This window comes from Pleuronectes platessa, chromosome 22, assembly GCF_947347685.1.
Source record: "Pleuronectes platessa chromosome 22, fPlePla1.1, whole genome shotgun sequence".
In the NCBI taxonomy this organism is placed as follows: Eukaryota; Metazoa; Chordata; class Actinopteri; order Pleuronectiformes; family Pleuronectidae; genus Pleuronectes; species Pleuronectes platessa.
Window position 1 is genome coordinate 8,107,447 of NC_070647.1, and position 15,010 is coordinate 8,122,456.

At 38.2% G+C, this 15,010-nt stretch overlaps 1 protein-coding gene across 1 annotated transcript; it reads right to left on the minus strand.

Moving 5' to 3' along the window:
* Nucleotides 1–1,002: 1,002 nt before the first annotated feature.
* Nucleotides 1,003–14,839, minus strand: LOC128428695 (solute carrier organic anion transporter family member 1C1). Its single transcript, XM_053414924.1, has 15 exons — nucleotides 13,867–14,839; nucleotides 13,196–13,297; nucleotides 11,360–11,501; nucleotides 10,619–10,751; nucleotides 9,630–9,754; nucleotides 9,314–9,460; nucleotides 9,069–9,167; nucleotides 8,670–8,930; nucleotides 7,602–7,766; nucleotides 6,224–6,419; nucleotides 5,957–6,122; nucleotides 5,001–5,185; nucleotides 4,423–4,487; nucleotides 4,195–4,312; nucleotides 1,003–3,595 (listed from the first exon to the last, which is right to left on the minus strand). The coding sequence occupies exons 2-15, from the start codon at nucleotides 13,244–13,246 to the stop codon at nucleotides 3,382–3,384; spliced, it is 2,067 nt and encodes a 688-aa protein (XP_053270899.1). The 5' UTR covers nucleotides 13,247–13,297; nucleotides 13,867–14,839; the 3' UTR covers nucleotides 1,003–3,381.
* Nucleotides 14,840–15,010: the final 171 nt, after the last annotated feature.

Sequence of the window (15,010 nt, forward strand, 5' to 3'; positions counted from 1 at the left end):
CATGTTATTTGTATAAAACTCTACAAGACATACTTTCTGATTCTGTCTGACTATGCTTTGCAAAAAATATATATAAGCAACGATAGAGTCCTGGTGGCCTTGCAGTGATATTTTGTTGTGTTGTGCACAGCCCGCTGGAGAAATCAGTCACTGCACTGAATGCTCACATGTTCATCAATGACAAGACATTTTATAAAATATAAATGAGCTTATTAATAATATAATAAATACAAAGGAGATAATATAATTTCCATTTCAAGCTTAAAACAGGCACGTTAACAGTTTGTTCGGTCTTATCTACAAAAAAGTCAATCTTAATCAGTGTCATAAAAGCAATAAAAGTGACTACCAATGATAAAATATCATAAACACTGCTCATAACTGTTGTAAGAAATTGTATGAAGTGCTAACAGCTTGTTTAAAAACTGGTTTAAAGAAAAAGAACCATCACATTTGGTTTAGTTTTTATAAGAGGGGAAAACCAATAGCACAGAGTAAACACAAAGTTTGATCAGGTCAGCTTATGTAATCGGCTGCAACCTTCAACTTTGAGCCTGCATGTGTGGGCGTGAATATCCACATGTGCAAATAGTATGTAATACAGGGAATCTGTGCATTAAAGGGGTGAGTGTGACATACTGAAGGTCCAAAGTGCTTCTTCCTTATGGTCCAACCCAACTCTGATGGTGTGTATAGTGGCTGTTTTTGTGGGGTGGCACAACGTTAAGGCTATAACAGTGGTGTTAGTGAATCAAAAGAGTAAAGCTGCAGACCAGAAAAAAACAAACAATCGCTGAAAGATGCTAAAATGCTCAGGTTGAGGATAATTGTTCAGTAGAGCTATTTCTTTAATTCATTAATTATTGTTAGCAATAAAATAATGGTTATTGCAGCTTTATAGTGAGACAAATGGAGCATATGGAAACTGTATAGCTTGACATATGTGAAACAACACGATAACAGGTATAATGCGGCATCAACAGAACGCTCTGAAAAAGAAAATGCATAAAAACTGTTTATTGTGAAAATTGGCTTACATATACTTTCAAGGACAATCAATAAAATTGTAAAAATGCAATGAGGAAGATAAAAAAAAATAAAAAAAAGGAATTCTTCTTATTAACAGTTTTTAATAGCACATATAAATTGGTTTCTCTACAACTATGCAGTCAGTGTATAACAGAGTTAAAACATACAGTGCACCGGCTCTTAGTCCACTGTGCAAACTTTAGTGAACTTTCCAAAACAAACAGCGTTGATTCGGAGGATTATGTGAATGTTGACCTCTAGTTTTTGTGTAAAATAATGTGATGTAACAAGAAGTGTGTGCAGTGTCAGTCACACAACGTGTTCAGACATGTTAGATGCAGCCAGGGCCCATTAACAGAGAGCGTAAAGTGACCTTTCTGTCTCTGTGACAGCTGACAGTACATCCCATAATAGGCATCTCAAACATGCACAACGATTCATGAAGATGATTCCGCATGGTTTATTCAAAACCTTTAGGGAAATCAGTATGAGTGAGTTTAAACTGAGACAAAGGTTGAACCAACATTTCCTGAAAGATTTGAAATATATTTCAGAGCCTGTAAAAATGTAAATGCAGGGTTCAGTGCTCAAGTTGATCAATGTTGTGTTACAGTCAGAATAATTCTCCTGACATCTGGTGCAATGGACTCGATACCTCTATTTATATGAGTGTATGTGTGTGTGCTTTTTAGAGGAATGTCAGATTTCCTTTACAAAGACCATTTTGAGACCATAAATCATCTTGGCTTCCTCCTTAAACACTGTACCAACCACAATGTATCCACCCTTCAAATTTTTACCAAACATGTAGACCAATAAAAAAAAGCTCTATTTTTATGTTTTATTCATTTTAGCAAAGTTATCGGGTACCTTTTCATGAGGGATTCTGTTACAGACTTCTAGAATGTGGTATAGAGGGCAAATAAATGAATATTTGTAAAATAGGTGAGCTGTTCAAAATGGGGACAAACAAACTGAACTGTTCATCCAGAGAGAAGGGGTTCATTGGGATTGCAATATACGTCCGACATTAGTTAATGTGATTTTAAATAAAATTGCTTTTATTGTTTTTAACCTTAATGCCAATAAAGCAGATTTCTCAGAATTAATAAATCCTCCCAAACATCCTGTCCTTTTTTTCCAGAGGCCAGGGCTATCACAAGGGAATCAGCTAATATCCATAGGAAAGTAGTTGGGAACACACTATAACTATATAATTTTTGTTGAATACTGAAGCCAAATTTTTTCAATTGACTACAAAGATAACCCAGCACTTGACAATCACTTGAGGATCTGTGTGCAGTTTGAGAGAAACATTTGGCCCCTATCAGCACAGATAGACAAAACGGTTCTCGACTCCATCCACTACGAGTGATTTCTTACTACTACCCTACTGGTCGAGTTGTGTACATTGTACATCACAAGTCTGACGCTCCCTATTCAATACGTTACATACTGTCCACGACATGTACAATGTTTTTACAATTTTCTTTTTGAGCAGACTAAACAAACTAACCAGTGTTGAGCATCTGTGTGCTAAGCTGAGCTGAGCTAACAAATGGCAGTCTAGTTTAATTTGTCTTATTCCTCCAGCCGAACTATTCTTTTTTAGGTGGCCCATATATGGGCACCAACTGAAGTGGGATTGAGCTGCAAATATAAAATGGTGATTTAAGAAGATGTGTCTGGAGCTCCTCCTCCTCGTTGAAGTATTACACATCTGATCAATCTTCTTTAATAAAGTAAATATATTTCATTCTTGTGTTGCGTTCACGGACTGGATCTTCCTTCAGCAATCACAGACTTCACTTACTTTGATGGGTACAGGTACCATCTATAATAACTCATACTGTATATACAGTAAGTGAAGGGGTTTTTCTTAAAACAAAAATAATCACCTGTATGTGAAATCAAATATCTGCCATTTCTAATTATACCTCTTATAGTGATCCTTGTGTATTTACACCTCTTCAATTACTCATATTGTCTAAACTGGATGCTTTTACTGAACTATCACTCAACCACCCTCTGTTACTTCATTATAATATAGTTCAATGAAGACAAGCAGAGGGATCCATAATCCCACAAATTGTCGGCCATATTCAGTTAGACATAACAACACTTTTGTCTTGAACTAGTATTTAAAACAATGTACTGTACATACATTATACTGAGCATATACTGTATATATGATTACAGCATATATACACATACTACATAGAAAAAGAGGTATACAATTCTGAAACTGTACCATTACTGCATCTGGTCCAGTCCGGGTGCAGCACAGTAGTTAAGTAATGGGAAATACTGCATGTGTCATTCATCTGTATTATGGTTTGATGTCATACCACCTTAAATGGTGCTCTCCTTGTCTGCGTCCTCTTTGTCTTTGGCGATGCTGATGGTGGCGTGTCCATTGACCTGTCCGTTCGCCTCTAGTCCGTTTTCTTTAGCCTGATTCCTCAACGCTAACTTCTTCTGTCGCTTGACAATTCGGAGGTAGAGACCCACCCACAGCATGTTGGACAGGAAGTAGAGTCCATTTATCAAGCCCATGTATGTCACCCTGGGGGAGAAGTATGTTGGAGCAGGTGAGGTGAAACAGTTTCAATGTCACTTCTTTTATTTGTTTTTAGTTTTTCTCCTCCTTGTACTTCTCTACAAAATACTAATGTAGGAGCTGTTCACCTGTTTATTCAAAGTTCAATGAAGCCCGATTCATTACAAAGAACCCCGGACTGAAGAATCAGTAGATGTTATCGTTAACGTACTGTTGTTGTGATCTTGCCTGTCTATTCAAAGTTTATTCATATTGAAGGGTCCGAATCGCTTAAAATTTGATGCTGTACTCTCTTGGGCGCTGAAAAACACACTTGTTCATGCTTTTGTGCATTTAAATTTACGTTGAATATTCCATAAACTTAAATTTTATATTTAAGTATGTGACAATGAAAAAATACTCAAGATGATAGAATATATTGATATCATCTATGGTAGACGATAGAAGATATTGAGTTCCATAAGATGCGTAAATGTAAATGCAAAAAAGTAATTTGACACGAACTTTTGGAAACACTTTACAAATAGAAATATCCTGCTTAATTATTAATACTAGGTTGCTCTAGCAGGAAAGTGAACGATCATAAAATAAAAGCTTCACTGTACCTAAAGGCATTAGCATCATAGAGCCTACAAGCTCCTCGACCTCCACACTGCTTGGTACCCCACTTCAAACAGGTTCGGTCGATGAGTGCTCCGAAGTAAATAGGAGGAGGGATCCCACCTTGAAGGACACAGAGTCATGTTTGCTTACATTGGACACATGGGATGAATATGATGTTTATCGCCTGGTATAAGTCTAATTTTTATTACAACACTCTGTCCTGTACTCACCCAGACTTCTTACGATCAGTGTCTGCATTCCCAATGCCAGGGATTTCAGGTCTTGCTGTATGGATCTGGAACATGTAGTGAAAGTCATATTAAAGGCTGATGTCAATGTATGGTCCCTTTAACCTTTATTATAACTTCACTCCACATATGTTCGATGTCTAACAAACACCCATGGACACTTGAATTCCCCATAGCTAAAGTGGCACGACACTGTTTACATCGTATCACTCCACCAATGTAACACATCACTCATATTTCATGCATGTAAGGTGCGCCATATTAAAGTTCCATATATAAATTAAAGAGAAGAATTCAATATGTTCACTTTATATAATATATATAATGACCATTGATTAAATTATTTAATTGGATAAATTGGGGAATCTACTAAATAAATCTTTTTTAACCAGGTAATCAGACAGTAAAAATAAGCAGCCATGAAAACCACTGTTCTTTATTCACTTCATGAGGTTTGTGTCTCATCGTTTAAAGTGGACTTATATACATGACATACGTATAAAATGATGAATGTAAATGACAGGAGAAACATTTGCTCCTTCAGAATTAGAGTCTCTGACCTGAGCAGCACTATATATCCTGGTGTTGCCCCGCATGCAGAGATGAAGGATCCAATCACAGACAGAGCCATGTAGATTTTAAACATGCCGTCACAGTCACTGCTCCTGGGGCACTGGCCCAGCACTGCAGACATGTTCGCAGATGATGTCCTCTTGTCTTCAATGCAGCTACAGTTATGAAACATCTAAAGAACCAGAGAAAAGAGAGGAAATGTGAGTTGTTCTATGTTTATGAGTTAGTAATGATCCTGTGGCCTGAACTCCCACATCACCCACCAGAAAAAAACTACTGGTGAGGCTTTAACAACATTATAAGCAGGTTATTCATTCCAGTCCAACAGCCTTGGCCCTTTAGGAGCTGCTAGTAGAACTTAAGACTTGCGCATATCATCACTTGCACACAGTTTGTTCAATTCAGTTTGTTATCTCTCCCAAGTAGGTTAACTCTTGCCTGTTAACTTGTTTGTAAGCTTACTATTTAACTTGGTGGAAGGATGAGGTTTGAGTTAAGACGAGAACCCATTCAATTTTGTTGAAGCTCAAGATCAGATGAGATTTTCCTTTTTGTTGCATTCTCAGAGATTAATCAATGGATCTTGATCCGTCAGAAAAAAATCTGTCATGTTTATGGGGCTGACATTTCAGAGTTTGCGCAATTTTCTCCAGATCTAGTGACTTTAAATCTGGTTTCACAAGGGGAATGTTGGTCATGTTGTTTTCTAAACTTTCTAGAAACTAAGCAGAGTGCGCTTGAATCAAATTTGGCCTCCCTGCCCTTTTTCCTTCTCTTTTCCTCTGTGACTAATCAGTGTCACTGAAAAATGGTCAGAAAATCATCACAGAAACACAATGATATCAAACTTATACTTCTTGTCAAAGTGATCTCTTGTCATCTCAATTCGGCAAGGTTCTTTGTTTTCCCTCTACCAGTTACACCATTTCTGTGAGGGTCTCACCATGTCCCTGCCAATGCCAGTGGAGGTCTGGCAGCCGGCCAGGCATGGCGAGGTGTACGTCATGCCGTTGTAGGCACACACCGGGTCCCAGTGCTTCACCGAGCAGGAGCAGCCCACATTGCACTGCGACAGCAAAGTCTGATGGTCGTGTGACACCTGAGGAGCCCTGGTGCACACGCAAACACAGACATGGATCAAATTAAACATACTGTTAAGAATCTTTATTACATTCATACAGCATTGAGAGATGGTTAGTGCTCTACTCACCCCTGATATGAGACAGTGAGACCAGCCACCTCTGCTTGTCCACAGTGCATGAAGACCTGCATGGAAAGCAGACAGAAGGACACCATTGTGGCAGTAATGGACACCCTGGCTGCTCCGACGATGCCCAGCTTGAAGCGTTTCAACACCAACCCTCCGGTGATGATGCCCAAAGCTACGGCCGGCAGGTTCAGGATACCTGGAGGGATCAACACGTTAGAATCACTTTAGCATAGAATTGTAGTACTGGTCATGTAATTTACATTAGGTAACACATAAGCCTGGGAGCTGTAGGAGATTAGAAATCTAAACAGAACCGTAGAGTTGTAAGACCTTTGAAGTATTTTACCTTAGGTTCCATCATTATTTGACAAATGAGCATCATCACAAAAGTTGAATAATTGCAACTAGATGTCTTTTAACACTATATAAATTATATAAGATGGATATTGTTTAAATGTTTTTTATATTACCCGTGACAAGGTCGGTTTGGTGTCTGCAACTGAAGTGGCAGATGCTTGTATATTTGGTTTAATGTCGCTTTTACAATTTGTCATCATATACAGTACTTTGAATTGCCTTGTTTAAATGTGTTATACAAATAAACTTTATAACAAGCCTTTTACTAGCGATCCATTTATCAGAACAGCATGTTCTCTCCATCATAACCACTTTTCTATTTTTGCATTGTTTTTTTCCAAATATTTTGACAGTGCGCTGATGGTTTTTGGCTTATTATAAATACATAATACATAATTATGAATTAATAATTTATTCAATCTTTTAACAACTCTTAAATTACCTATAGCTCCATATTTGAATAAATGCTTTTTATTTGATTTGATAATTCGATTTTTTGTTGTGCTCCACCACAATCTTTCCACATTACAATAGCAGAAGTACTCCATGGAATCTAAGTAATTCTGGTTGGTATATAGCTAAAATAAATTACTTCATGCAGGCTCATTAACAATGTTAAAATAGCTTGTGATGCGTTCATGTGTCAGTAAGAAGCTCCAGTGAGAAAACACTACATATAAGAGCTGTGTTTCAAAGGATTTTTCATTCAAACCTGTTCAGCTGTTATTCCTGCTACTTTTCATAATCAAGGGTAATTGAACGACAATGGCTCTAAATCTATAAATGTTCAAACAACTAGCAGTGTTTACTTGCCTTGCAGGTAAACAGTCATAAAAAGTTAATCATAGCTCAAGTTGATACTTTACAGACACACTCACACACACACAAAAGGAGAGTCCACAGTGGGCTACTTGGTGCTCACATTCCACGTTAGCTTTGTCTCTCAAAATCACACTTCCCTTCAATAACATCATTGTTTGAGTCGCCTCTGGCTACAAAGTGCAGAGTTATGGCTCCGTACCTATGAGGAAAGTGGCCCTGGAGGCAGATTGGCCGAAGATTTGCTCCAAGTACTTCGGCTTGAAGGTGATGAGGCCCATGAAGCCATTGACGGCCACGAGGTGCGTTAGGATCATCAGTACGTAGATGCTGTTCCTGAAGAGTCGTCTCAGAGACGGAACGAAATCTGGTGAAGGACAAAGCACAGCGAAAGGTGATAGAAAAGTTTTACTAATATGTACAATGGTTTCCTTACTATGACTGCGAAAGTAGAAATGTACAGTCAAACTAATTAGTTGGACTTTTGTTTTTGCCTAAAACAAACCTGTTCACAAATGTTTTTAACTACTAGTTTATCCCCGGCTATTTCCTCTATTACTGGTTTTGTCTTTACATTTCATGATTTTGTAGAGCCGCCTTTGGAAGGTGTCACATCAGTCAAAATTCTTATTATTCTATTTATTACACCTGTATGTCTGTATATTTGTATGATAACCCATTTAGAAATACCTTTATGTATACATACTCAAGTCATACATTTATCTACATATAAATCTACTATAGCCTAAAATAATAATAAATAAATATCTTAAATCTTTTAATTTAACGGCTGCCCTCATTTCTCATATCTCAGCAACATAGATTGATTTCACACACATTAAACAGCATCATTAGAAGCATAACTTTTATATTTCCTTTTCCGTGGGTCTGTTGTCATAATTTACCTTTTTGCTGGAAAATAACTCTTCAAATATTGTCCTTGTAATATATTGAATAGCATGTTTGTATTTCCTTTAGCAGCAGTTCTCACATTTTCTATTATCTTGACTCTTGCTCAGGTTGCGTGGTTGTAAGTCGCAGTAAGTCCAGGTATCAGGGTTATTGGTCTGGGTTGAGGTTTTACTGGGCTTTACCTGGTTAATGATTCAATGCTTTTATTCTTAAACCTGTTAATATAGTGACACAATTCTCAGAAGTCTGTAATTGGTTTATGCTCATTGTAGGTGAAGCCTTATCTGTAATAACATTCTTACATTCTTGCTTAAATGTTAAGGTAACTATAAGTTAGATGTGGCAGGCTACACGTTACCTTTAGCCATCTCGTGGAACGAGACCGGCTTCTCTTTCTCGTCATGCTCCTGGTTTTCCTCTGCCAGGAATTTATCCTGCTCTGCCACTGTGGCCAGCTCTGTGCTCTTATTCTGACTCTCCTCCTCGCCCTGCTTGGGCAGAGACTTGGGCAGGAACCAGAATGGGATACTGGACAGCAGCAGCACAATGCCGGTCACTATGAAGCCCAGCCACCAGGCCCCCACCCAGCGAGAGTCCTTGTGGTTAATGCTGATGCTGTCTGTGAGAAGGAGAAGGGAGATAACAGCAGCTTTTGAAGGAGGGTTGGAGCATTCAGACCTCTTGATCAGTGACTGTCAGAAGTTCTAATGTGATGTTGTCCGGCTATACAATGTAGTAACACCACATTAACACATACCTAAATCCACAGATCCGATGTCTACATAGATCTTGGCAAGGAAGGAGCCAAGCATGTACCCAAACATAGGTCCTAAGATTCCCACTGTGTGGATACAAGCTGGAACAATGGAGAAACAGAAAGGTTAAATATGCCTGTACTGTGACTTTAAATGGGGCAGGAAGATAAAAGATCAGAGTGATATAAGATGGAAGATGATGTAGCTAAGATCCACAGCAAAGTATAAATCAACAAAAGAAACTAACCCAAATAGAAAGGAGTGTTCTCCTCTCTGGAGAAATCATCCAGGTAGGACACACCCAGAGGCATGATGGGAGTCTCTCCAATCCCGCGCAGCATGTTTCCCAAGAAAATGTAGATCCACATGGACGAGCCAGCTGCCTTCTCACAAGCTAAGGGAGGTGGACTTAGAATGTGAACTGAAATCTCATGTAAGGTTCAACATACTTATCTTTAAGTGTTTAAAGCAATGTTCATCCTCGGTTCACGTAAATGTATTGATTTGAAATTGTGACTCATGTTAATGATGCTTAACCGACGGCAGAGGTGTTTGACTTGTACCTGCTTGAGGCGCTAAATCAAGCGTCTCATCTGCGTCAGGGATGCTGTGGTTGGACAAGCAGGGCAGGATGCTCTCGGTGCTGTTTATGTCTGTGCTGTGAGTCATACTTGTCTCGTATTTATACCTGGAAAACATTAAGGATTATTAAACAACTGTTCAGTTCAGTAAACACACTATAAAACAGTTTTAACTGATTTGAAAGCATTTTGATTTGTGCCTAAGGTAAACAATGTGCTCACATGCTACATATGCACATTGTTATTGAGTACATATTTGTGTCTTATCTTATCTGTTGGTTTAAGCTCTTTAAAATTTGGGTGACAGTGCAGATCTCATAACTGGAGTTAAACTGGGGCAGGAAAGTAGCATGACCTTTGTCAAGCCACATGCAATGTATTGTCTTCATAGATTTAATATCTTCTTAATAACAACATTCATATTACTTATTCCTGAAAGGTGACTGGTGCAGGGCCTCTGACCTCCAGGGGCCCCAAACGCCCCTGTGTGTAAACTTAACGAACTGCATGTTTGTCAAGGGATACTTCACTGAAGCAGAATAACAACTAATGTGGGTCATGCATGATGTCTGATCCTGTCTTATTAAATCGGATTGTTGTGTCAACATCTAATTTTAGTGTCATGTTAACATTAATTGCATTAATGTGGGACAATTTAAATTACCAGTGACACACAGAAACCACGCAAACAGGGTCCCAAACAATTTAATCCTGCAGTGCAATTAAAGCTATAATATATTACATTTTGCTTCAGTTTAATATAACAAACAAATAATAAGTCATTATTGGATCCAGGCCAATGTGGTTTAATATTACTTTATTTCTGCATCCACAGCAGCTCTGCCTTCAAGAGCTGGTGTCGCTACTATATTATTCTAACTGATGTGTGTAATTACTGCAGGATATACCTTGATAAGTCTTACCTGTGCAAAAGTCGTATATTGAGAATGAAAAGCAAACTGTGTTCTTACAATCCCTGGAAGAAGTGGGGCATGGCGATGAGGAAAGATCCAGCAGCCATGATCAGACAGCCGATACCGATCAGCCGTGGACGATGGAGCTTCGCACCGAAGTAGCTCACAATGGCTATGACCAACAGGTTGCCTGGGAATGAGAGGAATGAATTGCTGGCTGAACAAAGTGCTTTGACATTTTGGCAAATATACTTTTTCGCAATTCCATGCAGAGAGTTTGATGATTCAGCAGATGTGATTGTCACGTCTGTAGGTTAAATTTGTTACTGCAGTAACTACCAGTTAGCCGAGCTTAGCATGCTCAAATGCAACATATCCTGCCTACCACCACCTCTAAAGCTCACTAATTAATACATCATTTATTATTATTTGTTTGTTCAATCCATATAAAAAACCAGAGCAGAGGGCAACATGCAGTGCATTTTACAGGAGTTATGAGACAGTCCTTCTCTTATTTCTCTATATTGTAAACAAACAAACAAAAAGTGTATTCACCGTTAATAAGTGAGCTTGAGTAGCTTGATGTTTAGCTGCCATACAGACACAACAGTGGTATAGATCTAACTCGTGGCAAGAAAGCAAATAAGCTCATGTCCCGATTCATCAAATTATTCTTCTGAGAGGGAGATTTAGTGGCTCAATCTCTGTTACAAATCTAGTTTTCATCTCCCGATATTTTCACTTTCTAAAATATTTTATTATCCCAACGAAACATCCCATATTTAACATTGCACATACCCATTTCAAAGCTGCCATCGATAACCCCAATGAGGGAGCTGGGGATGTCGAAGCGTCTCTCAATCTGAGTGATGGAGCTCTTCATGTAGGCTCCACAAAAGGCTTTGGCAAAATACACAAATGCCAGCGAGGCCAGGAAGAGCTGAAAAACACACAAGGAGTTGTTGGATGAACCTTTTCTCCAGTGAAACATGGTCAGTGGAAGCAGATTTAATAAGGATAAGAGAAAATACTTCTCAATCAACTTAGAATAATGACTTTTGTAAAATGACTATCTTAAAAAGAATCTCTCGGCAAAAGATTTTGAGTGAGAGGATTAAACTCCTTTTTTGCTGTTACAGTAATCAAATCAGAGGATTTATTTTCTAACCAAGTCTCAAAGGTTGTAACTTCCACAGTGAAAGGATCAATGTTGTATTATCATGTGGACGCTTCCCTTCCTTTGATTGATTCCTTGATTAACTAGACTCATCTATTTATCTTCATCCATGTCTAAGGTATTTGTCATTGATTTGCAATGATGGTCATATATCTGCTTGTTGAAATTTCTTATTAGTTTCCTATTTGTCATTTCATTTGAACACCCAATTTTTGTAGAGTCCTTAATGGAAGAAAGACGTTTTGCTCTAATGATAGACACAGTTCTTTCAGTGTTTATTGTGTGGATCAAAACAACAACCACCATCATGAAAGACTGAGGCCTTAGCCACTTTATCATACATTTTTGTCAATATGACAAGTTCACAACAAATATAAGGATTTATTTGAATTTGAATGTTCAGGTCAAACATCAGGTCAATGTTTGCCTTCCATCGTGGATGTAATTAATCCATAGGTATCTTCCACTGTCTGGCTTTACAATAGGCCACTTCACAATTGGCCTCAACATTGATCTGATACCCTCATTTACATTAGAATAAGCTTTTTTAAAGATAGAAACCATTAGCGTAATTAAAGAGTATTTACTCATTCACTAAAGAGGGGCAATCATAGCCTAACATGTTGCATACTGTCTGTCTAAAGATCAAGAGTTTTCAGGCTCAAATCTTCTACAGTTATCTAACTAAAAACATGAATTTCCAACAAGTTGTTATTTAACAGCAACTAAAAACATTAACATTAGTGACACGATTATATTTTGTGATGGACAAAGACAGGGGGTTTGGATCGCATTCGACAAATACAATTAACAGGTATTTTTGTGGTTAATTTGCCAGTACAAATACTGCTTGCGTGCAGTCGTATCCTTGCCCCCAACAAAGTTAAAAATTGAAAGGGACTCACTCTGGGTTGTAGGTCATATACTAGTGTGTTATATTTAGATATGTGCCACTACTTACATAAGAGTTAAAGTTCCCAGAGTTAAGCAGCATGGAAGGCTTTGTACTTACATGAGGATGACTGGGAATTTCTTCCAAGAAATCAACATCATCAACAACTCTTAAATAAATAATTAAAGAATGTACCCCTTCACTTGTATATAGTCGGATATTATAGAGTGTGTAGTAAACAAAGAAGTCAATGATATGAATCCAGGTCAAAACAACCATTTCACTGTTATTTCCCCCAACTATCTGCCTTATCTCTTGTCACATTTTTAGGACTTTACTGTGTTAATGCTTTACCTTTTTACTGCCCAATCAGGTGCAGCATTAGGTGGACACAGACAATAAAAACAAAGCAATACCACACAGAGACAAGATGGAAATCAACAGATTTGGCTTGGTTAGTTTTTTTGTCATTGCACGGTCTCAACACTGATTAGGACGCGAATATGAAGCAGTGAGTGATCGTCCTAAAGGTTTCAACATAGGGAGAGGGTGACATTTCACCCACCTTGAGCTTGGAGCAGCAGGCCTCACGTGTTTTTCTGGACTCTACACTCATGATGCCGTTCTCGATAGATGCGAGGAGGCAGAAAACACAACTCCGAGAGGCCTGCAGAAACATACACAAGGAGATTAGGAGCAAACTCATTTCTATGTGTGATAAATCAGAGAACTGGAAACAACATAAAGACACAAAGTAAATAAGTAAAGTTTATTCGTAAAGGACTTTTCAAAGACAAGAGTCACAACTGCTTCACAGGGCCAAAGAATTTGAAAACAGAGTTAGAACCTTACTAATGAAAAAAAAAGAAACAAACAAACACAAGAACTAATAAGAACATTGCAGAGTCCAGTAAAGTCCATAAAGAGACAGACCTGGTACACATACCTCACCTGAATGCCTGTTTAAAGATGTTTTAGCATGTTGTATAAAGAGTGGAGTAGATAAGTTGAAAAATAAATAGAAAGATGTGGATTCGTTGATTGCTGTCATATACGCTTTAAGATGCTAAACAAATTAACTTTTGCACTCGCTTTCCTGATCATCATACACACAATATACCAGTAATTTACACTACATCAACCCTTTCATATAACAATGTTTCCTCATTGAGTGTAAAAGAAAAATGTCCAGATTTCAAAGGAATAAAAATGAATAAAAGTAGAGGCAGTATTTACCTGAGCAGCAGCAGTGGTCCTGAGAGGGATGGGTGGGATGTGCTGAAGTAGCTGACGGCTTGTTATACCTGACAGGACTTTGTTCTAAAAGCGAGAGTCTTATCACAAACAAACTACAACATCACCTGTAATGAGTAACCCGGCTACTAATGTGCACTTGTTGATCATGTCAATAAAAAGTCCTGAAACCCCTAAAGCCACTGAGCACATCCTTGTACACACACCCGTGTACACACACACACACACACACACCCTGCACTGGTTGGCTAACGTCCAACACACACACATCTCCTGTGTGTTGGACCAGCACCGGAAGGCTCAGGAGGTTCACTGAACGCAAACGCACACGCAGACAATCATGACTCGCTTGCACTCGTACATCCTCCTCTGTGAACATCACAATGCCTCCCGAGTATCCATCCTTTTGAACGCACAACAAACAGCAGCAGCGTGAAGCTGGTCAAAGCTTATTTTACAAGCCCACTGTTCCTGGTAGTTTGCTGTTTTCAAAGAGTGAAATGCTTTCCTCTCCTGAAGAAAGTCAGCTTTTGTAAGGCTGGGTGTTTCCTAATCCTGATCAAAGTCTTCCTGTCCTATTGATAGGTGCTAACAATGGCTTTCTCTCTGAGACCCTATGGCTGATAAATTCACATCAACTCACCTGATTAGACTGGTTAAGAGTATATACGATACTCAGTCATTGATTTACATTTATACTTAGCGATACAACACAAGAGAAATGTCCTATAAAGATAATAGACACGTATTAAAATCATTTTCACCATGTCAACACCGAATACCCATATAACATGATCATTTTATGGTGAATTGGCAATTTGGGGTTCAGTTTCTTAATAATAAATGACAAATAAACCTCAAACAAATGAAACGAATGAAACTAACATGACCCTTTACCCTCTAGAAACAGGCCACTTGCATAAAAATGAGAGCGATCAATCCAGAGCTGACTTGCTGCCAACAGGTACTGAAGGTTAAAAAGTTGGTAGTTTTATAACAGTAAACTTAAAAAATTATACAAACATCAAGCAAACTTTGGTGTTTATGATGATTCATTTTATTTGATAGAAAACCAATTCAGTAATTCATTAAAATCCTTAAACATAGTTTTTTTTAATTATCTATT

What these genes read in the sequence shown, in the direction of transcription:
- LOC128428695 (XM_053414924.1), bottom strand. Translation starts at nt 13,246, where the DNA reads ATGAGTGTAGAGTCCAGAAAAACACGTGAGGCCTGCTGCTCCAAGCTC. An exon ending in CCCCACTTCTTCCAGGGATT is followed by an intron (nt 9,755 to 10,618) that starts GTAAGAACACAG and finishes AATGTTTTCCAG; the next exon opens with GTATAAATACGAGACAAGTA. An exon ending in CATCGGATCTGTGGATTTAG is followed by an intron (nt 8,931 to 9,068) that starts GTATGTGTTAAT and finishes TCCTTCTCACAG; the next exon opens with ACAGCATCAGCATTAACCAC.